Source organism: Anser anser (genome assembly GCF_964211835.1).
Source record: "Anser anser genome assembly, chromosome: 1".
Classification (NCBI taxonomy): Eukaryota; Metazoa; Chordata; class Aves; order Anseriformes; family Anatidae; genus Anser; species Anser anser.
The window spans coordinates 210123999-210150220 of NC_139720.1; the positions used below are offsets into that span (position 1 = coordinate 210123999).

Genomic DNA, 26222 nt, shown 5'->3' on the forward strand with positions numbered 1-26222 from the left:
AGCTTGCCGGGCTTAACCTGGCTGCTCCCCTCCAATTCCTGGGGCTGTGCTGCCCTCTCCGGGCAGCTGCACTGGGGATAATTCCTCTTTGTGTTCCCCTGCTGCCACTGCAAGGCTCCAAGTTTGGAGGCTGAAGGCAGGCAGCACACCCCAGCAGGCATCAGGAGATGGTTGTGGTGCTCCAGCACGGTCCTTGGCCACCATCCCACGTCCTCCACCTCCATCTGGTCGAGGTTTGTGCCACGGTCTGGAGGAGGCGTCCTGTACCTCACCTTGAGAGCTGGGCGTTGAGGAGTGCCTGCGCCTCCGGAGCAGGGGAACAAAGGTGGGGAAAGGGCTGGAAGGCAGGTGCTGAGAGGAGAGGCTGAGGGCACCTGGGTGGAGAAGAGGAGGCTGTGGGGTGGCCTCGCTGCTCCCTGCAGCTCCCTGAGGAGGGAATGCAGAGAGAGAGGCACTGGCTTCTGCTCCCTGGGCACCGACGTTGGGTTACGTGGGAATGGCACGGAGCTGTGCCAGGGGAGGCTCAGCCTGGACAGCAGGAAAAGTTTCTTTACCATGAGGGTGCTCAGACACTGGCACAGGCTTCCTCGGGAGGTGGTTGATGCCCCAAGCCTGCCAGCATTCAAGGGGCGTTTGGAAAATGCTCTCAGGAATGTGCTTTAATGTTTGGTTAGCCCTGAGGAGAGGAGAGGAGAGGAGAGGAGAGGAGAGGAGAGGAGAGGAGAGGAGAGGAGAGGAGAGGAGAGGAGAGGAGAGGAGAGGAGAGGAGAGGAGAGGAGAGGAGAGGAGAGGAGAGGAGAGGAGAGGAGAGGAGAGGAGAGGAGAGGAGAGGAGAGGAGAGGAGAGGAGAGGAGAGGAGAGGAGAGGAGAGGAGAGGAGAGGAGAGGAGAGGAGAGGAGAGGAGAGGAGAGGAGAGGAGAGGAGAGGAGAGAGCAGAGAAAAGAGAGCAGAGCAGAGCAGAGCAGGGAAGAGAAGAGCAGAGAAGAGCAGAGCAGAGCAGAGCAGAGCAGAGCAGAGCAGAGCAGAGCAGAGCAGAGCAGAGCAGAGAAGAGAAGAGAAGAGAAGAGAAGAGAAGAGAAGAGAAGAGAAGAGAAGAGAAGAGAAGAGAAGAGAAGAGAAGAGAAGAGAAGAGAAGAGAAGAGAAGAGAAGAGAAGAGAAGAGAAGAGAAGAGAAGAGAAGAGAAGAGAAGAGAAGAGCCCCCAGGGTGCATGTCTGAGCATCAGCAGGGTGGGTGCCTGCAGGTGCCCTCGTGCTTCCCCAGGTCTAACGGGGCCTTCTGGTGGCCCCATACTCACTAAGCGTGATTAGAGGGAAGGGACCTGTCACCACTGTGCTGTGACAGCTGGTGGGTTTGATAGGTATTGGCACCAGCATCAGGGCCTGCTTAGAGCTATGGGATGAGTGCAAGGTGGCTTCCCCTGTCCTGCTCAAGCTAAAGTCCTCTAGTGGTCTCCAGGACTCGAGCACACTGGGATTGTGCCATAAAGGGCCATGGGCAGAAGGGTGAGAAGCCTCTGGAGAGGTCAAGTGCCACCAAGCACAGCCTGGGCCGTTGGAAACATCGAAACTGGAGCACCAAATCTGAGCCCCTCCAAACTCAGTGGGGCTCAGGAGCAGCTGGTGCTGGTCCCTAAAGGGCGCCCAGCCATGGGGTTTGTAACCCAGGGGTGGGGGAACCTCGCTGTGACGTCCCTGCTGGGTGTAGCAGGGTGTCCCTATAACCCGGGGGCCACCAGAGAAGGGACAAACGCCTTGGTCCAGATTGACCCACTGAATCTGGAGGAGCGTGAGGCAGGAGGCAGTGCAGAGCAGCAGAGCAGGCAGAAAACAAAGCAAAACTTCTCTGTGTTCTTTTCCCGACATCCAGCGGTGTCTCCCCCACCTCACTCTGCTCAGGCACAGAAACGTTTGGCATTTTCCTGAGCTTTTCCCAGGGGTTTTCATTCCTCGCTGCTCCTTGAATCTGCTTCACTGAGACTTCCTTGGACCTTTGGGTTATCACAAGTTGCATCCTCCTGTTTGACCTGCATTGCAAACTCCTAGTTTCTGCTGGGAAAGAGCAAAATGATGACTAAAAGACAGCCATGAAACAAAGAAGAAGAAAGGAGAGGACAGGCTTTCACCCTTTTTTTGTAATGCCATGCAAGCCGGACCACAATGCAGCAGCACCAGCCCCATGAAGGAGAGTAGGCAATGGAGTTACAAGAGGCAGAGCGCTTGTTGCTGTGGGAGGGAGAGCTTTGGGGTGCAGTGTGAAAGTTTCCCTGGCCATACCACAGCCTGTATTTGTGCTCCCTGTAGCTGGGTGTTGCATTGGGCTGTAGGATAAATCTGTGTGGTCCCAGCTGGCTGCCTGCCCGAGGGATGTAGCTCATTAGGAGAAGATGCTCAAAGCCCAGCTGTAAGTCCCAGGGCTCAGGAGAAACTGCCTGGCTGCCTAAAGCTGATTTTTGAGTTTAAATTCTGTCGCTTTGGGTAAGGTGTGCAGCCAGCAGGTCACGGGCTCTAGAAGAAACCTCTGGCACATCTACATGGGCTTTGCTCCTCCTTTGCTCAGCGTGAAGCTGCCCTCAGAGTCTTTACATTCAGACATGCCCCGTGTCGAGGGTCTGGAGGTATCTCTGCCCGGGGCCTCTGGGCCTGGCCCCGGGCACCCCTGAGCAGAGCCTGGCTCCGGCCTCTCGGCACCTCCCGGCAGTGCTGGTGGCCATGGCTGGCAGCCCCCGGAGCCTCCTCTGCTCCAGGCCCAGCAGCCCCAGCTCTCGCAGCCTCTCCTCACGGCAGAGGTGCTCCAGGCCCTTCGGCACCTCGGGGGCCCTGCGCTGGGCTCTCCCCAGGGTGCCCAGCTCTGGCTGGGGCTGGGGGGCCCAGCGCTGGGCCCAGCACTGCAGGGGCGGCCTCAGCAGCGCTGAGCAGAGGGGAAGGATCACCTCCCTCGGCCTGCTGGCCCTGCTCTGCCCCAGGCAGCCCAGAAGACCACGAGGCCTCTGAGTGCCAAGGGCACGTGGCTGCCTCCCATTCCACCCGGTGCCCACCAGGACCCCCAGGTCCATTTTTGCAGAGCTGCTGCCCAGCTGGGGGCCCCCAGCACATCCTGCTGCAGGACTTTGTGCTTCTCCTTACTGAACCCCTGCTCCTTTCCACCCCCAGCCCATCGCTAACTGGACCGTCTGCCTTTCGGTGGGACACAGCTCCCTGCAAAAGGCAGACTTGCCTGCTGTGCTGCCACAGGAGAACAACCCCAGGGGAGAGCAGGGGCTGAAGTCCCCTCCTGCCCTCCTCCTGTATCGTTCCTGCCCATAAACACTGCAGTTTCTGTGGTTAATCTTACGGGGACCTCGCTCCCTGCACGAGTCACCTGCTGTCAAGGCTCCGCAGCAGCTCCTTGTGCAACCCTACGGAGCAGGGACACAAGCTCAGCCTGGGGGTGACCGACCCCATCGATACAAATGTCCCAAGCCACTGGGGGACAGTGGTAGGATGAAAATGTGATTATTTCTCACCAAAATGCAGCCCGGGACTCTGCATCTAGTCAGGCACCTGGGCACCGAGATGTCCCTGCTCCCGGCGCTCCCTGTTTGTGCCGTTCCCCCGCGGTTTTATCTTCTCCTGACACGAATAGAGGCAAAATTCAGCGGAGTTCAAGGCTGATATCCCCGAGCCGGGCTGTTACGGCTCCGGCCCCCGCAGATGCCCTCTTTATGGGCTCATAAACCTCAGGGCAGGGCTCCAGCAGGTCCTGGTGCAAAGCAGGTCTGGATGAGGTCCATCACGTGGAGCGTGATAACAACCCCGCTCGCTTGCTCTCCCTTCAATGTCAGCTGCTGGAAGGGCTGGGACACCGGCCGGGACACCGGGCAAGGATTTTCTGGTTGAGATAAGCTGCTGAACTCTGAGCCAAAGATACCGCAGGCAGAGCAGCCCCCGCCCTGCCCCTACGTCATCTGCCAGGTGATCGCAGAGCAAACCGAGGGCTTTGCGTCTCTGCACCCAGAGGAAAGGGCAGGATGCAAAAGCACGCTGGTATTTTGGAGGGGGGGGGGAAGCAGGGATATTTGCTGGTTTGGGGTAGGGCTTTGGTTGTGTTTTCAGTGATGGTCCTTTCCTTTTTCATGGTCTGCCCTTTGCTGCAGGGAGGAGTTTTGTGCTGATGATGTTGCTCAGCCCTGTCCCCTTTTTCCCCACATACCCAATGGAGCCTGTCCACACCTTGAGGATGCAGCAGCTGGAGGAAAGGCAGCCCGGGCAAGGACCGCAGTGAAACTGGGCTCAGCACAGCCACAAGCACACCGCTCAGGAGGATAACCCAGCACATCAACCCCAGAGACTAAAACTGCTGGACACCCACCTGTCAGGTACCTGGGGAAGCTGCTCTTGCTGCTCCCTGCATCGTATCAGTGCCATCAGGCTTCTCAGTCTCACCCTTCCCTGCCCTCGCTATCAGTTTTCCAGAAATCAGACCATAAACCAAGTAATTTATCTACAGGCTTGCACACAGCCCCACGCCGTGCCTCTACCCCAGCCAGCTGAGTGTTAGCTTGAAGGTGGTCAGGAATAGAAACAAGCAGCAACAGAAACAGCTGCTTCTGCCTTCGGCAACCTTTTGTGGCTCCCTCATTATTTAATATTCTAACTCCAAAGGAAAATGATGGTACTGTAGGATCTAGTGCTATCCAAGGATTACCAGTACTGCTTTTACAGTGGAACTGTTATATGCCCTTTGCTCGTCATTAGGTTTCAGAGTGAATCAGGCTGTCATCTCTGTGGCCCATCTTCTAATCAAAAGTTTATATTTGTAATGTGATCTGCCTAAAAAACACTGGGCCATCATTTCTGCCCCCTTCTTCTCCTCTCCATTTAGACAGCAGTTTGCTGAATTTTCTTTTCAGGGACCTTCTCTTCATCCAACAGGAAAAATCCCAGTGTAAAAAGTGATGGGGATGAAAAGCCTGCAGTGGTGGCATTTCAGGCAGCCCTTTGGGGCAAGGGGGGATTTTTTTTTTTTGGTCTCTTGTGCAGTGGAGAACTAAATAGAAGTTGGAGCTGTGTAAGGTAAGCCTTATAGCCTGAGAAACTTCACGGATATCCCTCCAAAAGGCCACCATGCATTGGAAGTTACAAAATTCAACCGCACAAACTGCTTTTGTTGCACTGATCTGCCCCTCACCCCCTCCCAAGGGAGTTATGTCTCTAATAGGATTAAGATCTTAAAGCCAAAAACCATTGCAAAATAAAAAATAAATAAAATAAAATAAAATAAGCACTGTTTGCATCTGGGGCTGCTCAGAAATTGTGTGCTACAGATTCATGCCCCGGGCTCATGGCTGCAGGAGATGCTTTCCAGGAGGAAGCTTGTTAGTTTTAATTCTGAAGATCAGCAATGTCTTGCCCAAATCGCCTTTGGGATATCTCCTCGAATCCCACCCTGCGGACACATAATTCTGCCAGGGCAGCGTTTTAACACCAGCCTCTCACATTCTGGGTGGGCAGGGCGTGGGACGGATCAAACCCGGCTTCACCCACGAGTCCCCAGCTCCTCCAGGAGCCATGCCCCCATCCCATGATGGGATTTTAATTTTCCCAGCCTCGGGGGGCTGAATTTATGAAGCCTCACGTGGCCCCTCCTACGGTGGGAGGGACGGCTCCGGCAGCCTCCCTAACACTGGGTGTCACACAGCGGTGCCACCATTCGAGTCCTGAGTGTCACGAGCAGAGGACACAGCGATCCAAGAGCAGCAGAAAGCAAAAAATAACCCCTCCATGTGCGTCCCGGCGAGGTGAGTTACCTCCAACGTCCTCGTGCTAAAGATTCCCCCCACCTATGTGAAATGCATACCTCCTTGCCCGTTCCTGCCTGCCCTAAAAGTTAGCTTTGCGAGGGGGAAGGTGGATTTTTAGGACTTTTCTTGTATTCTTCGGAGTTTTGAGAGTGTTGGTTGGCGTCCGACAGCGGGGCGATTGTCGCAGCTGCTGCCTGGGTGGCAGAGAAACAAAGCCCAAAAAGCAGGAGGATGGGGAGAAGAGGGAACAAAAGGGGATTATTTGCAAAGGGGGGTGTTCCCGGTGACTTCTTGGAGAGAAAAAGGAGTTTAGGAGTCCGGCTTCGCTCTGGCACCCCTGCCAGAGAAGTTTGCCGTCACCTGTTGAGGGGAGGAAGGGGAGCTGGGGAGAGACGTGAGCGGTGGGTGGCCGGTGGGGCTGCTGGAGCCGGGGGCTGGTGGGAGGGAGCTGGCGGCTGAGCATTTGTAATGCCTCGGATAAAGGGCTGTTTCCATAGTAAACGGGAGAAAGGAGCCTCTCTTTCTTTCCGCGAGCTTGCCCGGCGTGTGAACAGGGAGGTCGTCCCGGGAGCAAATAACCCGTGAAAGGGCAAACATCTGGGAAGAGCTGCAAATCATAGAGACCTGGTAGGGATGGCTGGAAGGGGGCAAAGGCTCTCGGGTCTGCCACCCGCTGCGAGCCAGCTCGGATGGGCGACCTCTTCCCTTCCCCAGGCTGGGTGCCCTGGTGCAGGGCTGCGTGCTGGTGTAAATCAGGAGCAGCTCGGTTAGCTGGTGTCAACGCGGGGACCAATTGGGGTTGGATAACGCAGATTTCATCTGGCTGGAGGTCCAGAGGGTGTACATCACCCTCTCTTCCCTCCTACTTTTTCTTTGGGAATCCAGGTCTCCCAAGGGAGTCTCTCTCTGGACTTATTCTCTGGCACATGACACCAGGTGGAAGGGTAAAGGAGAAGGGAAATAATTTCCTACAGCTGCTCAAAGAGTTTAGCTGCATTTAACAAAAGAAAATGCAGAATGTGCTGTGGGACCAGATGGATTTTAACTGAAAAAATGCTCTGCATGCGAAGGGAGCCAAAGCTGCCTCTTTGCAACTTTGCAATTGAAATGTTTAAAAGGTGTGCAGGGTTTCCAGGGCGACCTGGAAACTTTGCGGAGAAATAGAAAGCTGGGTTTCACAGCCGGTCCCGTGGCTTTCTTACCACAGAATCACAGAATATGGCATGGCATTGGACCGAGGAGGTGACTGGATGGTGTCTTTTGGGCTTGAGGTGTCATTAGGGGTGATGAAAAAGCAGCTCTTTAATCTTGGTGATCACTTGCTGCGGGACTGCGTGTGTCTTAGGAAGTTCCTCTGTGCAAATAGTTGATGTATGGTGGTGTTTAGTGTGATAAAATAACAGCCAAGACACACAAGAAGCATTATTTCTCTACATTTGTAGCTTTGGGGCAATGAGGCTTTGTTTGCTTGCTGTGCAAGAACCCAGAAGCTTCAGAAAAATATTTGTAATAATTGTGTGCAAGCGGCTTCTGAAGGCATCACCCATCAGCTGAGGTGCCCTAACCCGGCACATGGGCTCCTGCATCCTCCCCACGTGGAGCAAATCCTGCCCAAGTGACCTCTTGGTGGCTTGGGACGGGAAGGTCTTGGACTATTTCAGAGAAGAGTGGATAGGATAAGAAGTTGGGAAGATCCTTTGGGCTCCAGATCCCACAGGAAGGGAGGCAACGGATGGAGCAGCTCGGAGAGGATGCCTGCGATGGGCTTCACACCAGGCTGAGCATGGGCTCGGCTCGGACACCCTGTGCAGGGGAGCAGAGGAGGCTGCCCGAAGGAGGAACACCTCTGCAGGCAGGACACGGCACGGGAACAGCTCGAAGCACTGCCGTGTGCCTGCATGCTCGGGCTGGAGCCTCGCTGCTTGCGTAGACCTGTTGTGGAGCCAGTCCCCTCCTTACCCTCCCGCCTCATTTCCTCCCTTCTCAAAACTAACTGCAAAAAGCAATCCCTCATCCCTCCCGCCTCCATCTGCTCTAATTAAGCTGGAGGCCTCTGGAAGGTGTTCAGCCCCCCGTGGTACCGAGCTGCTGTGACTACCTCGGGTCCATCCCCTGCCGCTGCACAATTTTGCAGCCGCACTTAATCACAGGACTTATTTTGGAAGGTCTCCAGAGTCCGAGAACTAAAAGCCACTTTAGAAAAGAAGGGGAGGGGGGAGGAATTGGCAGGAGCAATGGCTTTTTAAAAGGCTACTTATTTCTTAAGATGTACTTGCTACTGATTAACCTTTGCTCCGTGATTGCTTTAATTGATTCATGCCTTAAAGCGGTCTGAGAGGTTCTGCGGGGTCAGCGCTCTCCGAAGTGCTCCGTTTCTCTGAAAACTTCTTAAAGCTTCTTGCTTAGGCAAATCCCAATTTGGGCGTGAAATGCAGGTGAACGGCTCTGATCCATTTTTCTTCCCCTTCCCCCAAACTACACAAGCAGTGCTTTACCTCTTCCTTCCCTCGCCTGCTGCCAGGCTGTGCCTGTGTTACTGTGTTATGGTGACTGTTGGTTGGGGCTTGATGTTTTGGGGCCATTCCACAAGAATGAGGCACTACAGCATTGGGAACTACCGCCTTCAATCAGCCTGTTGAACTTCTGTGGTCCCCGTGACTGCTTCCTTTAACCATGCATGGAGAAATCCTGCATTTCTTCCTACTGCAGCGGGGACAGACCCAGAGCAAAGGCAGGGTTTCCAGGCAGCAATGGGCTTTGGTGCCCAAGGGCCATACTTAAATCGAGGCAACCTGGGAGGCCCAAGAAATGGTGCTTGGGATTTTTGGGTTGGAGTGATGAATGTCCTTATGTCTTGGGCTGGATTCATGCCCTGGCACTCTGGCTGTGTTCATCCAACCTGTTCAAGATGCCTGCTCTTGGATGGGTTGAGTTGTACCCATTCCTCTTCACTCCTTGTAACCACTCAAACACGGAGGAGATGGGTCCTAGAGGAACTAAAACAGAGGAATTGAAACACCCACCACAGACTCTACGGCTAAATAAATTACCCTCTTCTGATCTGTTGGGATGTGAGCGCTGCTGGGTGTTGACCCCGCAGAGCCAACCATAGCCTAGGTCCTGAGGTTGTCCATCGGGGTCCTGCACGCTGGTTTTCTGCACGAGGTGGTGCCCATGCGATGAAAACCACCATGCACCTGCCTTGCTGAGCAGGCCCTGGAGATTTTCACGATGGGTGAAAAAGAAATGAGCTGTGAAGTCGTCATCTGCTGCTTTCACCGTGCTTTCAGCACGCCCTTGCCCCATGGAAAATGGCACAGGGAATGACTGCTGATGGAGATGTTCATGAGGGGGAAAAGGAGGCTCTGGGTGATGGCTCCACCACACTGGGAGGCTGGAACCAGGATGGGGATCTTGGGCGTGGATCTTGAGTGTCAGGCCATCCTTTCCCTAAATCCCTTCAAAACTTTCCTGCGATGACTTATGCAGAAACGCGTAGCACTGAATTAGCCAGAAAGGGGGGTGCGCTGGGAACAGTGGGGCGGCATTGTTACGGGGTAAAAACGGGCCAGCCCTGATGCATATGGATGCTGCGGATAGCTGAATAGAGAAACCTCCGGCCGACGGCGTGGAAAGCGTCCCTTCCTCCCCTCCTTGCAGGGCTGTTTTGCTCCAAACCCTGAACTTTAACACGGGCAGCCCACGGGAGGGCTGGCGCTGGGGGCTTCGGGCGGTGACCGTCCAGGGCCCCCGTCCTTTGTCCTGGCTGAATAGGGCTCTGCAGAGCCGCCGGCGGAGGTATGTGATCTGCAGACCTCTTTTCTTCTCCCCCTTTTGGCCGACTGACAAAGTCTTCCCTTGGAGATGGCGCTGGCGGCATTGCGCTGCCCTCAGCAGGGCTGGGGGGGCCGGCGGGGGTCCCCCACGCTGCGTCCCCATCTCATCATCTCCCCTGAGCAGTAGGGCACAAAGAGCCGCTTAGGAATTCCCAGGAGCAGAGTGGGAGCCGAGCCAGGATGTGCTGAACTGCACAAAGTGGGATTTATCTTCAAAGGAATGTTTCCCCCCTTTTCTGAGCACCATTTTTAATTTTTTATTTTTTTTTTGGCTTCCAAGGGATTTATTCCTCCTCCTTCCCCAGCCCTTTTTTCTTCGCTGTGGCCACTTTTCAAGGGTGGCGGAGACTTCTTGGAGAGCTGGGGGCCACCCAGGGGCACAGCCCCAGGCTGAGCTCCACGTGTGACCTGAGACCGTGCTGAACACAGCCCCATGCCCTGCACCACCTGCAAAGTTGCTATGAGCCAGGTGAGGACAAAACCCTCCTGTTGACCACGCCGAAATGTGGGGAGCAGCTTCCTCTCAAACCAGTCGCTTTGAGTTTCAGGCTTGTTTTCAGGCTTGACCTGTAGGTAGGATCTCCCCAGTGCTCCCCATTCGCTCTTGGCATGACCAAAATGACATGTGGACACGGACATCTCATAGAATCACAGCATCATTAGGGTTGGAAAAGCCCTCCAAGATCATCTGGTCCAACCATCCCCCTACCACCAATGTCACCCACCAAACCGTGTCCCTAATCTCGGGGCTGTCAGCTGCCTTGTGAATGGGGCCGACATCTGGCTTCAACCACCTCCTTGTGCTCACAGCTGGAAGCTCACAGTTCCCGACCCTTTTGGGGGCTAATTTCTGCCTTTGCCCACCTGTAGTGCCCAGAGGAGGGAATCCAGCTCCCCCAAAAGACTGGACATCCATATAACGGACATGTTGAGCAATGTGGGGCTGTAGCCCAAGCTCATGGGTTACAAATCAGCTGTATGAAGGCTCTCAGGGTAAAAAACAGAAGAAAGGAACTGCTGATGGCCCAGCAATGGGGCCAGAGCTACCTGTGTGCCACCCCACATGTGGTGGGGCAATGCCGTGGCTGTTCCAGGGTGTTTTGGGGGGCTGGCCACCATGGTGGCTAGTGGCCCGAAGAGGCAGGGCAGGTAAAGACACCGTGAACGGCTGCCCAGGGAGTGCCCTCTGGTTCTAGGGGGGACGAGTCTCATGTAGGGAGGCTCGAAGCCCACCCCAAGCTCTGGTCTAGCAGGTAATAACCCCCACAAGGTCCTTTAACCCCAAATTTGGTGCTGTGCAGTGCATCATGCCTCTAGGGATATGCAGCAAGGTACCACAGGACAAAAAGAAGCCTTGCTTCTGCATTAATGGATATTTAATGCCACACAGCATTTCCCTCTTCACTTTAAGCAAGCAAATATCTCCTGTCCCAGCCGGGACATCCCGCCTCATCTGCTGCTGCTCCAGCATCGCGTGCAAGATGCTGGCTGCTCAGCGGGGGATTTCTCAACCCTTCAGCTTTCTCGTGGGCGTGAATGAAACGAGCCTGAAAGGGAAGTTTGGGAAGCAATGCGATCCTGGGGCTCGTTGCAAGTGGAGCCCTTTAACACCCCGATATCTGGCAGCCCTGGTGTGCAGATCTGGGCTCTCCGGGGGCACTACCCCTGGTTCTGCACCTACATAGTCCCACCTTGTTTCCAGGCCTTATAATTCGTCTTCTAGGAGAAAGAAAGAGCCATGTCCTATGAGTGAATGTCGACCTTTTATTTTATTTTACTTGAGTTTTCTGATGTTTTTCAGGCCCTTCCATGGCTGAACTGGACCCTCTCCACATTTTAGCTCATGACAAATTACAGGAAAGAGACACCACAGCATAAAAACCTGCTACGTTTGGGTCAACACTTGATGTCAGAGTTTAGGACTTCATTATTCTCAGCCAGAATTTTCTCTCCCCCATTTCTCCCCTTGGCCCTGGAGCATCCCCTCCCTGGAGGAACGAGCCCCAGGGCAGGGGTCGGTGCAGCTTCTGCCCTCTCCTCCTCTTGTCCCCCCATGATGGAGGGGCTGAAGCTTCAGTCCTTGGGGTCCTGGAGACCTGAGACTGGCATGGGCTGAAGGCTGGGGGTGGCCTTCACTCGAGTGGTGCGGTGGAAGTTTCTGGAAGGACAGTTGGGGCTGGTGGAACCTTCCGTGAGGAGGGTTGGGGCGGGCAGGACTTCCCAGAAGGACAGCGGGGTGAGCTGGGTGGACCTTTCTGAAAGGTAGGTGGGCTGGAACCTCTCTACAAGCAACTGGCAGGCAAAAATAATTCAAACCCCGACCCGACGGGACAGCTATGCTGGGATTTACCTCCTGTTCCCCCTCAAAGGAAAATTTCTGTAGATGAAAGCATCCCCATACGTGCCAGTCCTACACCGTTGCTCCTCGAAGATGGAGGGACTGGGGCAGCAGGCGAACCTCTGCAGACCCAAAACCACGCGGCCCTTTTGGGAAGTCTCCGTGTAACGAGGGATGGCTCCAGCCAAAAGTCCAGCCAATGCTGTGGCACTTGGGAAGTCTTTCTCCACCCCTTCTTTTTCTTCTTCCTTTTATTTTCATTTTTATGTCAAGCCACTAAGCTACTATTCGTTGCCTTTATTCTAAACACTCATTTTGCTCCTAGCAGGAAAGAGGGAAAAATCTATTGTAGTGCTGTGAGGCCCTTTGACAAACACGACAATTTCCCCTTGCCTGTTTCAACACAAAACTGAAAGCATTTGCACAAAATCCATCGCACATGCTCTGAGGCTGGGCCAATAATTTCCTAGGCACGCATTCGCTGAGGCAGCCCGCAAAGTGCTTTGAAGATGAAGAAAACCAGCTGTGATTTGTGATGATGATGATTAGGATTAGACGAGGGTTCTGCAAGAGGTTGTGGATAATGAGTCAACCCCGGGGGCTGGGGACAAACTTGGTCAAAACATGAGAGCGTACTGTGAGAGTTTCTTGAAGTGAAGGGAGACCAAACAATTTTTGGGGAAAGGAGAGGATTAAAAAAAAGTAATTTGGGCTAAAACGTGGTTCAACTTTGAAGCGTTCCTTCCTATGATGAGCCCTCTGAAATAAAGGCAGGGATTAAGGTACCTTTTCTGCTCCAAACTCTCATGGACGATGCCTGGCTTTGTTTTGAGGTGAGCCCATCACCATCGGAGTGATGTCTGCTTCTCCACGCAGGGATATGTGCAGAAGCCTGGAGCTGGCAGAAGTGTTTCCAAAACCGTACCGATCATCCTCATCAATTGGGGTTCCTGTAGGGCTTGTCAAGTTGACCCCCACCTCCACCCCAAAATATATGGTTGGTTGCCTCGGAAAATCCATTTGCCTGCATCCTCAGATGAATCCTGGTCTAACCAGCCAGTGTGGCTCGTGTTGAGCAGGGTACAGCACCCCTTCCCAGCACAGCTCACGCTGGATGGCCGACCTTTGAGCCCCAGCACCAACTCCTCTGTAAGTCCCTCTGCAACCCGAAGAGATGCAAAGCTTCATCTGTATTTTCAGGTTCATTTGTCTGAAGCAGGCGTGATCATTTATGACCGTTCAAACTGCGGAGGCATATTGCAAAACACGGGACATTAACCTTGCTGGAAACCTCCCCAGAGCTCTGAGAGCCACAGCCACTGCATGCTGGAGGTGTACAACAGCACACAAAATGAAACGAGTATTGTTCCTGCAGCCACGGGAGCACTTATTCCTCATTAACCCCTTCTCTTTCCATGTTCATTCATTATTTTCTGGGGTAAGCCCCAGCATTTCTGTGTGCTGAGGGCTGTCATCTGCCTCAAACCGACAGCTAATCAGTCCTCAGGGCTACTTTGCACATACTCGAGTCGAGCTGCACATCCTCCCTGGGATCCCACGCAGAAGCAAGGCATAATTAGGGCTAATAAAGAAGCTGTTGAATGTCTTGCTGATAAATTATAATTATCACCTGCCAGGGAAAGGAAAGGATGTATATCCCGTATCACAGGGAGGTGTTGACTAGTCGTGTTTCAAATCAACCTTCTTCCTTCCCTGTGTCAAACCTCTTGTGTGCTCTGAAAAGAAAGTGAAGGCTGATGGCAGTGGAACAAGAGGAAACCAAGGCTGTGATCCAGATCCTCGGGCACACTGTGGGCTGGAAATGCAGGTTTAAGGGAGGCTCTTTGCTGAGTTTTCTGGCTGGTGGCAAGGTCTGTGTGCAGCTCGTGGGGACGGTGACCAACCAGCACCATGTCTGGATGTTGATTTTTCTCCTTCCAATTTGTTGGTGTGATAATGCTGAAGATTCCCAGGTGGAGGGGCAGGGTGTGATGTCCCCAGAGAGCAGAGGGATGGCACTGGGGGTCTCTGTACCAGGCGACTTCAGTGGCATCTCCACCATCAGGCGAAGGAGCTGCAGGCGCTGGGAAGGCTCAGCCTTGGCACAGGGTTTACTTTCTCTCCAAATTCTGTCCAAATCCCTTAGAAATGGGATGGGCGAAGCAGGGATCACCCCTACCTGCTGCCTGCATCAGGCTTCACAAGGCATCATGATGCTGAGGAGAAAGCATGGACTTCAAAGCCTCAAGGAGAAGGCTATAGGTGATGCCAGGTTTGGCTTCTGTACCTGTTTACCACTCAGAAGATGAGTTCCCCAGCTCTAAGCATCAAATAATAATAATAATAACAATAATGAGGCAAGGATCCTCTCCTTGCTCGTGCACGTGCCTCTCCAGCCAGCTCTGCTTGCACTACCTTCTGCATCCTGGCTTTGCAGCTGAATGTATTTCCCAGTTTTTTCTCCAGCTCATTTCTCCACCACCCCCCAGGCTAGTTCTCATGCTTTTCCTCCCTCTCTGTCGAGCAGTGGGAAATGAGCAGCCCCGCTCAAATGCCTGCAATTACGGGGACTCTTATCTGTGAGCAAACAGTCTCTGTTTGCAAGGGAAAGACCTGAGGTCTCTTGGGATTATGGAGCTGGAAAACATGTGTTACTGCTGTCATGGCTCACTTGCTGAAGCCCTAAACTTTGCTCTCCTGCTGATGCATGTTTTCCTGCTTGCTCTTTGCTCCCATGGCTTTCCCAGTGAATGGATTTGGGGTATGCTGTCCCCTTTTTCCAGCCATTTACTTTTGTCTGGTGGAGCTGGGGAGGGGTTGCAGGCAGCCTCCAAGTTTTAGGAGCACTCTGCTTCAAATCTAGACCAAGCACTGTGAGGTCTCTTGCTGTGTCCTAACAATGGCTGAACTGCTCCAGATCCTCGTGTGGCCCTCCTGTCTTTTGGACTCTGCACCCACCATATGCTGCAATGTTCTTTGCCCCTTTATCCCAGTTGCTGGGTCCAGAAGCTGGGATATTATCTTTGTTGGGATCAGGTGCTAGTGAAGTCAAAGGCTTCAGTGCTTGATGTGGTCTGAGGCATTGCAGTTTCGGCCATACCTTGGGAGAGATGTTTCTGTGGCTTCTGAACGCCCCAGTGCAGCTGTAACAGCAGGCTGGAAATTTGGGAGCAAGGATGAGGTTGTGGGATGGAGGGTCATGGAGAAAGCGAAGGGGGGCAGAGGTGTGAGGAAGCTTGCATTAAATTAAACACGATATCTGAGGACACAGAGAAAGAGAAGGACGGGGAGGCTGAGGATTTGAACCCATTTGGAGCTGAGAGGGACATTTCTGCCTGCCCTTGTGTGAAAGGCCTGGTTTTCCTTATCCCTATCAACCCTTTCCTTTGAATTTACACATGAATGCCTTCTTTATTCAATATCTCAAGCATCTCCTGTGCTTTGCTCCCCAGTGGACCCAGCAGTCCCTTGCAGCCGTGGGATTCCAAGTCTCCCATTTGCTTTTCCAGTGTGAGCCCCGCATGCCCAGTGGGAGCAGGAGCAGCTGTGGGGCAAGTCATGATCTGGGGCTTGGCAGGGCACGTTCAGCTTTGGCTGAAAGCTTTCTGCTCCCATCAGCTGTGATATAATGGCTTTATTGGCATCCCTGGTCTCTAACCTCCGGCAGCCTCTTGTACTTCTGGATGGGGCTGGCAGGTCACTGCAAGGTCTTCTGTGCATTGCTGTTTCTCTTTTGGGCAGGATGGGATTTCAGCCCCAGGAGCTCTCATCCCCTAGTCAGCCCATGCTGGAGAGGAAGAATGGTAGAGGATGATTGAGGATGATGGGCTCCTTCTTATAAACAGCTCTGAAGATGTTTCCTGGGTTGCAGATGTTCCTCGGTGCAGAATTTGCAAACTGAGATTCCGAAACTTCAGCTTCCTAAGTGTCACTTCCCAAAAGGATGACAAGCAGTGGGTGCCAGGGTCCCCTGAGGACATTATCCGGGGTCCCAGGGCTCAGCCGTGAGACAAGATGAACCCTCTGAGCACCGAGGGCTCTGAGGTCTGCACGTGGACATCCCAAACCCACCTCATGCTGCCAGGAAGTGGATGCTCAAGAGGATTTCTTGGTTTGTTTGGCTGTGGTTAAGACTGAAGCTCTCTTAAAGGCAGCTACGTGAATGTTTCCCATTATGTGAGATGTTGTGCTTACCCGTTCCAAAAGCTCCAGCGAGACGGCAGTCATCCAAACAGTTGTGAAATACGTAACAGAGGAAACATTTACTCTCCTCTCTAGATCCATCAAGATCAGGTCGTGAAGTGGTGGGCTTAAACTGTTAGACATGAGGCCAGGCACTGAAAAAAAACTGTTAATGGTAGAGCAAATTCAGAGAGGATTAGCCTGCCTTGGGAGCTGGTGGTATCTCCATCACCCTTTTTATGAGAGAGCTAGTCTAACATCTCGACTAACATCCAGATTTAACATCCCGCCAGCCAGATGGAGAGGACAATGTGCTGAGGTCTCTGCCATCTGTTTTCCTGTCAAATCCTATACACTGATGGATAAATATCGATGTGTGAGCCTCGTGTCTCCATTAAGAATGCAATAGCAAATTTCATGGTCCTCTGACAGCAAAGCTGCTGGTTTTGAACCAGTGTCTTCATTGCTATTGCTGGAGGGAAAGGATGAAGCATTAAATCAAGGGCTGGGGAAAAAAACGATGCTGTGCTTCACTGATGGGGAAAATCATGGTCTAGGGATCCTACTAGAAGGTAACAAATACTGCACCCGCATGGCACATGTAAACCTTCTGGTAAGAGCTCTGAAGGTTCAAACGTATTCAGAAGACACAGCTGGGGCAATTTGGCAATCGCTGGGCTTATGCCAGGCATATTTTAGTCCAGGTGACTAGGACAGCAGGATCAAATGTCATCTACACCACTCACCGGTGGCACAGAGCCCACAAACTGCCTGTGATGGGTTACTCAAGAGCAGGCTCACCATGTCGCCATGTGAGAGCAGCATCAATTTTTTACCAGGGGGTGACCTCCTGCTGCCTCCGGATCTGATGCTGGTGAACTGAGTGTCGTGGACGGGCAAACACCTCTGTCTCAGGAAGGCATTCAGGGCATGGCACACGCGGGCACTTCTTGGTTAGGAGCAGCCTGAACTGACAACTCTTGTGCTTCATTTCCATCCCCTCTCCTTTGCAACCCAGCTGCTGTTAGGCTGGGAACATATAGCAGGAAATACATCAGGAGAGCATCATTTCCGTTTTAACTTGCATCTTGTTTTATTTGTGCCTTCTGCAAACTGATCGTAGGGCTGGATTTTTGGGGTTGTTTTTATGTAGTGTCAATTTGCAAGCTGTTATCCATTCATTTCTGCAAAGAAACGCAGGACTTGGAGTTGTTTGCAAACTATTTACATGTACATTTTACCCACGTGTGTAGTGCAGCAATCTGTTCATTTTTGCTCTTAAATTACTGTTATTACATCAGATAAATTAAGGGGATTGGACTCCTGAGCTGGGACTTTGCAGCAGATATGCCTGCATCTGAACATGACCGGTATGGACTCAGGGGCACTATGGCACTCGGAGAGCATCTCAGGATATCTCTGTTCTCCAAAGAAGCGATGGATAGCGGTGCTTGTTTGTCTGCCAACACAGGACTATTTTTCCTTAATGTTTCCTTGTGGTCTCGATAGTGCCCTGCTGGGCAAATTGCTCTTTGCTGGCACAACCCCTGTGCTGTTTGCTTCACTGCTAACATCGGCTGCAATTTACCACCGGAGTCTTTGTTTAAAGTCCCGATTATGAACAGATCTCCCATGTGTGCATCTTTACAGCTGTTCTTTCTGGCCTTCCAACACGCTGCCAGTAGAGCTCTTTGAGTCAGGAAATAGTTTTTCCATCAGGGATCGGTCTCTGCAGCGCTGCAGTTTTTCTAGGATAAGAGGACTGTGTCCTGGGAGAGTTTTGGTCCCTTTCCTACCTGAACTACTTAAACTGGTAAGGGGTTGCAGAGAGGTCACAGCGATATTGAGCTAATTCCCATGGCTAAGTTCATCTCAGGTTCATCTGACATTATTTGGGAATCTGCATGGAGGGCTAAAGTTAATGATTTCCTTTCCCAGAGCTCCCTGTAGAGTCAAAGGGAGGCAGAGGTTCCCTCAGAGGTGATGCAGAGCACCAAAGTTATAACCACTGACCACTCAGGGGACTTGCAATGACCGTACTTTTCTTCTAGACATCTCTCTCAGGGGTATAAAGTTAGGTGGGGTGTCCTCAGCCACCTTACCTGCTGGTCTCTGCATCCTCTTGGGAACAATTCCTCTCCTTCTGACACAAAAAGCTTACCCCGAAGGCAAGGAGACTCACATCAATCTTGTGACCTCATTTCAGGAGGAAGATGAGATAAAGCTCTTCAGATGGAGGCCAGTTCCACCAGCCTCAAGAGGATCAAGTTTGGGAAGCTGAAGGTGGTACGTCGGCACTTGCTGCAGAGGTACGAGCACCAGCCCTTCATCTCCTGCCTGGCGGGTTTCTACAGCTGCCGGTGGAAGCGGTACCAACGCAGAAGGACCGAGCCTGGGAAATGCTGCTGCAAGACGGTAAATTAGCTCAGAATCAGCAAAGACATTCATTTCTGCACTGGGAAAAGTCAGTCCAAGCTGAGAAGCGGTTGATGCTGTGGGTCAAAGGCCTGACCTCCCTTAGAGCCCAGCGCGGTCTCTTGGTGTCCTAGATGGCAGCTCCTGGGGCTGGAGGGCTTGCTGTGCTTCTCTGGCAGGCTCAGTTTGTCTGTGCCACCATGGAGAGAGTGTCCCCGTGTGGCTGGTGGTGTCGGGCAGCTGCGGGTCCCTGTGGTGCCAGCCCTGCTCCAGCAGGGCCACCCCGAGCAGGGGGCCCAGCCCCACGTCCAGCGGCTGCTGGAGATCCCCAAGGAGGAGCCCCCAGCCCCTCTCTGGGCAGCCTGTGCCAGGGCTCCGGCACCCGCCCAGCCCAGCAGTGCTTCCTGAGGGGCAGAGGGCACCTCCTGGGCTCCAGGCTGGGCCCGGGGCCTCTGGGCCTGGCCCCGGGCACCCCTGAGCAGAGCCTGGCTCCGGCCTCTCGGCACCTCCCGGCAGTGCCGGTGGCCATGGCTGGCAGCCCCCGGAGCCTGCTCTGCTCCAGGCCCAGCAGCTCCAGCTCTTGCAGCCTCTCCTCGTAGGAGAAGGTCGGCTTCAGAAGGTCCAGCATCAAGCCACGTGTTTCACGGACAGCCTAGAAGCAAGCAGTGACTGCTGTTTGCTCTGCTTGTTTTGGAGTGAACGAGGCTCTGACCGATTGTCCTTCGTCTCCCTCTCTAGCGGGAATGCGTGTTTTTCCCATTGCTCGTTGGAGCTTTCTGCTTTTCTCTCGTCTTCCTGTACATGTGGGGTGAAGCGAAAAATGACTACAACAACTTTGACTGGTAAGTGCCACGTTTTCCTCCTTTCCCACTCGGGTTTTAATGAGACACCCCAGGTAGGCCGGGCACTTCAGTCACGAGCCAAAGCTTTGGTCCCTTCACATCTTGGTTCTGGCACCCTAAATGAACTCCCAGGGTCTCCAGAGGTGCTGAGGCTCTGCCCTTTGCTTGGCTACGGTGTACAGGTTTAAGTGTGGATTTGTGAGAAAGATAACAGCCGCTGTTGCAAAAATGGTGAATGAAAGGGACTAAATGGCTCTTTCCTTCCCTTGGTCATCTTTCCTTTTTTCCTGTTCCCTCCGAAGAAGCATAGTGGCTGGCATCAGAGGTATTGCAGCAGCTATCGCAGAGCAAAGAGAATTTCATGTTCCCAGTCTGGAGACAGAGAAATAACCAGTGTGGTTTTATGCAAATCCTTTCCTTCTGCACTGTGTAGGTAGCAGTTATGTAAATCTGGCCCCTAAAATCAGATGCCATCCAGATAGCTCAAATACCATGAGAAGGGGAGGTGTAATAATGTTATTCATTGTTATAATAATATAATATATATAATATTATATATAATATAATATATAATACAAATATATAATAATAATTATATTATATTATATATAATATATAAAATATATATGTAATATATAATAATATATAATAATGTGTAATAATGTTATTCAGGTGTAATAATGTTATTGAGCCTTTGGATAGAAAGGAAAGCTTCCCTCTCTCTGCTTGGGATACGCCTCTGTAGCTCCTCCAGCTTTCTGGCGTTTTCTCCTTCAAATATATTTTCCCTGCAGCCCCTTCTGCTAACGTGCCACAAATGCTATGATAAGGTTTTATTGCTTTTTAGGTATAACTATGGGAACCTGGGCTTCTGGTTCCTCTGGTCTCTTGTTCTCCTGGTAGTGGCTGCAATCCTGTTCATGTACATCGCGCTGCTGTTGGTAAGTAAGGCTCCTGTTAAGGAGTGAGTTACGGGCCTAGAAAATAAATACAGGGATGGTTTAATGTGTCAGACCAAAGTTCAGCCTTGCCCTGACGCTTGACAGTAGCTACCTGGGGAGGACTGGGAACACAATGAGCATTTGTGGTACTTTCTCCCACCTGCGGATGAGCATTTTCAACACAGGTGTCTCTGAGCTAGATGTAGGTTCTGTGATTTCCCTCAGTGATTTCCCTTTGGTGAATTTGACCCATTTCTCCATCAACACAAGGAAAGCTGTGCCAGTATTGGTTATGTGGAAGCTGAGTTTTGTTATTTGACAGCAGGGAAGTATGGAGATCTGAGTCTTGTAGTGGTGATGGGTTGTCAAAGTAGAGTTATTCCTCTAACCCTGAAGTGTAAAACTCATGAGAAGAAGGGAAACATTATCACTAAAGCTGCCTTGATTCTCTCTGCCTTGCTGGAGGGCTTGTCTCCAGTTGGAGACCGCAGATGTGGTCACAAAACACTCCTTAAATTTATGCCCAAAGAGGTTTATGTTCCTGAGGTCTTCACTTTTCCAAACTGCATTAAATTTTCCCCACTTTCAGTCTCATTCCTGCTCCAGCTTGCGTTTTGAGATGCCAGGTGCTGGGGCTGACGCTGTGGCTTTGACTCACCTCTGTGACCAAGGCAACTGGCTTTTATCATCAGTTCCTGCTGCTCCTACCCGTTCATTGACGTCTCATCATATAGCCAGCCTGTAAATTGCCCGTGGCAGGGAACCTCTCTTAGCCTTGCTCACGCAGTGCCCAACACAACAGATTTCCAAGGTCCTTTGTCCCTGCTGAAGTACAAATAAATAGTGATTTTATTTCAGTGCTAGCAATAAAATAACAAAGTGAGAAATAGGACAGCTGCTTGGCCATGCTACAAGCAATCAATAGCATTATAAAAGCTGTGGAATAACTTATCTTTAAGTAGGTCAAATAACAATATTTAATTACAAGGATTTTGAGGCGTGCTGGTGGCTGTAGAGCTTAATCTCTGTTATTTAGCTAGGTCTACCTAGCTTTCCTGGTGTTAATGGATCAGTGTGGGTAGTTTGGTGGTTGCAATGTTACTTTGGGCAACTCTGAGCTTTGCCAAAGATGCATGTGCGGTCAGGATCCATTTGCTCCTCATCTTCATGAAGCTGTTAAGTAACCCACCTAAAGTCACTGGGTATTTCTAAGGGCACTTGCCCTTCTTGCTTGCATCATTATGTCCATCGTGCCTAATTTGGCAAGACTCCTGCATGCACTGATGTTAAGTTCTGGGAGGCACAAGGCTGTTCGTGCTCCTGCTATCTCAAAATGTGCAGTGGCTTTCCACAGAGGCAAAAGAGGCAGGGCATGGCTACAGCAAGTCAGGGACCTCCCACCTTGGGGTGCATCAGGCTACTGCTATCCCACCAAAAACATTCATCTCCAGAGGTTCAGCACTCTTGAGCAACCACAGCCAGCTGGCACTTCCCTGAGCACTTCTCCCTCCTACCCAAGTGATGTTCAGGGGGCGTAACACAGCAGAAATACCTTCTGCATTGAGCCACTGGTGGTTCCTGTGATGTGTGACTTCCCTACAAGACTGTTGGTATCACACATCATAGCTAGACTTAGGTTAAACCATGGTCTGTTCTTCACCAGGTCTTAGGCACACGTAGAAACCCTTTTTGAACCATGGTGGGCTGTGACCATGTTGGCTCCGTGTGAAAACTTGCTTTTGCCTTGTTTCCTAAGAGGCTGGCTGTGCTGCCTGCCTGTTATTTCTCAACAGTTTTTGGCTGAATCAGCCAATTTCAATCACCTGGGACAGACATCCTGACCTGCAGGGACATGGGATGGGGATGTGGAGGAGGGAGGATTCCACGTGTTGCAGGAGGGACCAGAGATCTTCACCCAGGCAATGCTTCCTTGTGATGTTTTGCATCAGCAGCCCAACATGTCAGAAAGCTGAGCACACTGATGCCCTTGCTGGAGCAGAGTTTTTACAGCAAGCAGTGCTTGGCGTGGTTTTGTTTGTGAGCATCGTAGTCTCTTCCTCCACCCAACTGGGGCCTGGAGGCCTCCTTCCACGTCCTTATTGTGAACCACTGAAGCAAACACTCTTCTGCCCAGCAGCCACCAGTGGCTGAACAAAGTGCTGCACAACAAAGCACTTGCTGTCTGTGCAAAGGCTCTCTCCGCCTGCATGCATCAGTGTAATTTTCTTCAGACAATCAGTTTCAATTAATTTAATTGTTATCACTCCCAAGGCAATCTTCTCATCCCCATTAGAGCTAAAAGGTTAAGCTGCGGGGTCTTGTTGCAGGACAGTTCAGGCTCAGGGGAGAAGAAAAATACTTTCTTGTTCAGTCTTTCAAACACAGAAGATGATATTTGCCTCTCTGCAGTTAAACACATTCATTCCAAGGGGTTTTTGAGGAGGTAACTCCTGACTGTATAATGTAAAGGGGTTCAGATGTGCTGGGGCCTCTGCATTCATACACTAAGAAGACGACTCAAAATTGTACGTTGGTAGTGAAGTCCAAAGAGTGACCTCAAGCCTTCATTCCTGAGACACTGGGGTGTCATGGAAGCTCTGAAAGCCTGCTTTTTTTTTTTTGCCAGAAAGTGAATGTAGAAACCTGGCTTGTGCTGTCAAGCCCCCATTGCAGTGAATCCCAGGGTATGTGTAGGAGCAGTTTGGAGGAGCCAGACCTGCTGGTGGTGGTTGTCCTTTGGCCTGAAGAAGTCTTGCTGTAGGTGGAACCGTGTGAGACACTGCTAAACACAGCTGCTCTCCATGGAAGAGCAGATCAGACAGGTCCTGAGGCAGCTTTTGAGGAGCCAGAGCACACAGAGGACAGATCTTGTCCACATCACATCATCTCACCGGTCCATCAAGACGTGTTCTCCTCCACTGACCAGTGGAGCAACTGCAAGAGTTCCTCCTTCACCATTCGAGGATAAAAATTGGTGATTATACTTCTTGTAAGCTGGTAATGAGCTGTTACCTCTATCCATAAAAACGAGCTTTTCCTCCAATGGCATCCCCAAATATGCTGCATCTTTTGTAAGAAAGTTACACAGGAGTAGCAGGGGAGAGTCTAGTTGAGCACGGCCTCTGAAGTAGGTGTTTGGATGCACCTTAGGCAAGGACCAAGTCTTCGTAACATTGCTTGCCGAAAAGGGGAGATTTTGAAAGTGTCTTTTCCCTTCATTTTTCTAAAATGGCTTATTTAAATGTGCCTGGTTTAAGATCTTCAGCAGTAATTCAGTTCTCCGTGAACTGCTCCCGCGGTTACTCATCATGTCCTGGGTGTAGGATTCAATTAAAGGAGGCTGACATGTCAAGTAGCCCTTAAAGGCTGATCTGTATTCTCTGCTGAGCTTATCTTGCCTCAAATCAGCATCATCCTGGAAAGAGAGGGTATTTGTAGCTGGGTCGGAATCACCTTACATTCCTTTATAGTTGGGTTTCAGGAGAACAGCTCCCCTTCCCAGCACATTATTGCCCTAAATCTCTTTGTCCTGCTTTCACACAGTCCCACTGTGTTACAGTCTGCAAGGACCTGGATCATAAATTATCGTCTCAGTGGAGCACTGATGACTGCTAACAGATGTTTTTTCTCTAAACCCTCATATCTGGTGATACTGGTTCCCAGACCATCCCTTACACTTGTTGGGAAGCTTGCTCCATGCACCTGAGCATAGACCCACGTGTTTGCACAGCAGCAAGGCATCTGGGCTGGTGAAACTTGTCATCAGGTTCATCAGTTGTCTGTGACAACCTGAAGCTAGTCTCCAGAAGAGCCACGGACTGGTTTTCCTCATCCTTTACTTGGTGTTCAGGGCATCTCAGGTTGTCCCCTGCCCTGGCTGGGGTTTTTGCTGTCCTTAAGGGACCCTGATCCCCAAGGGCTCCAACCTGCCAGCAGGGAAAGGAGCACACCAGCCATAGGGCCACAGCTGGGAATTAAAAATTAACCTAATACAAACCAGAGGTTTTGAATCTCCAAGGCAGTTTTCCACGTTCTGAGATGTGCATTTCTTGCATTTCTTGCAATTACTGTCACTGTGTGCTTTCCTTTGCTCTCTGCTCTGTTTTTCTGTTTGTTTGTTTGTTTTGTGTTTTTGGTTTTTTTTTGAGACTTTTATTCCCTGAGCTGTCCCCCATGGATGATGTGCCTTTAGTGACAACAAATACATAGAAAAAAAGTAAGGTTGCTGCTCTATTTTTCATGTCATGGCTGCTGGCCCAGGCCATATTCTATATATCAGAGTGCAGTCACAAAGTGTGTACCCCAAAATGCTCAACTATCTGTCACCCATGAGAAGGTTTTGACCCTACAAGGCAGTTTTGGTGAGTGCTTGGCCATTTCAGGAACATATTTACTGTAGCAATAACCGCTTCTCTCCATCCACCTGTCCTGCCTTGCCATTGTGCACAAAGGTCTAGAGTAAAGTGACTTCCCTATACAAAAATAATTCCAGAAATGCCTCATTTTGTCATTTTGTACCAGGATGCAAACAATCTCTTCTTGCTTTCCCAGGTCCTAGCGATGTGTTTGCTTGCAGAAGGTCAGCAGCTGTACCTGCACTGGAGTCACAAGGTGGGGAGAGGGTTTTCTGGTAACCCTAACCATGCTTTAAACCATCAGCCTGTGGTGTTTCCCTGCATGCAAAACAGCTTAGATCATAGGAGAGAGGGAGGAGGTTAATCTTAGGAGGCTTTAAATATCCGTACTAATGATATCTCCAAGTGAGCTAATCACCCCAAGCTCCCTGTGCAGTCAGATGCGGGAAATGAACCCTCCGAGGATGCAAATCATCCAGCTGGTCATAGACACTTAAATTGAGATGAGATGAATCACACCTAAAGTACCTTTTTTCCCCACTGGCTCTAAAAGGAGCCCGTGGTGACTCACTGAGGTGAGGATGTCTGCATTTGACATGCCTACATGTGGTTGCATGTAGACAAAGGCAAAGTTTCCATGAGGAGCACAGCGTAAGTCCCTGTAGCAGGACCCAACAGCTTTAAAAACAGTGGCTGCTTCCTCTGCAGAACAGAAACCTGGCTTTTCCAAGGCATCCTGGTGCCCCGTGTCTTTTCGTCTTGGGGTGGTTTTGGAAAAGCCACGTGGAGTTTGGAAGGCATAGAAACAACTCCTCAGGGAGCTGTTGCTGCAAAATGATGCTTTAGAAACCACCTTTCTTAAGAACTTCTTGAAAGCCAGGTGAGGCTTTTAAAAAATAAGCCATGAAGCTTAGGGGAAAGCGTAATAAGATTGCAAATCTTGCTGTGAAGGGGAATAGTTGAATGTCAGAATACTCCATCCTCTGTTTCTTCATTTACACAGTGGAAACGATCAATTTTACTATCAAAAATGGGCTTCCAGAAGATCCAGAAAGCTGTAGAGCAATTTGTGGAAAATACCAACACTGCGTCCCTATGTGGAAGAGATTAGGGGCTGATTATTAGGATGCTGATCTGTAGGATCTCCCTGAAGACTAGTTAGGGCCTTGGTTCCAGTTTCTACTTGTGTTTAGTTCTCAGCAGACAAATAAGGTTCCAGGAAGAGCCTGCCATCATAACTGCTTGGTACCAACCTGGGCAAGAAGCCACAGCACAGAATGAGCTACCCCTTCACTTTTCTTTTAGTTAAAGATTAAATTCTTATTTCTGAACTACAGAAAAGTTTGCAGTTGCTGAAGCCTCTTCCAAAGCAACTCAGCATAAGGAAGCTGTGCTGATGTCTCTTTTGGGTTTAACTTGGTGTTTCTGAGTTCAGCCAACTACAGAATTTAACGATAGTTGTTCATCTAGGCTCCATCTGCATCAACAGACAGAGAGAGGCATCCCTTATCATAAAGCAAGTGGAAATGGAT

The 26222-nt window shown here is 51.1% G+C and overlaps 1 protein-coding gene across 1 annotated transcript in view; it reads left to right on the top strand.

Moving 5' to 3' along the window:
• Positions 1–5684: 5684 nt before the first annotated feature.
• The window catches only part of LOC310880958 (glycerophosphodiester phosphodiesterase domain-containing protein 5-like), a 32002-nt gene continuing 11464 nt past the window's right edge, over positions 5685–26222 (top strand). The window contains 5 exon segments of the mRNA XM_083797510.1: positions 5685–5778; positions 18344–18552; positions 19291–19394; positions 20242–20335; positions 24887–24946. Of these exon segments, the coding sequence (XP_083653636.1) occupies positions 18370–18552; positions 19291–19394; positions 20242–20335; positions 24887–24946 (441 nt within the window). The 5' untranslated portion in view covers positions 5685–5778; positions 18344–18369.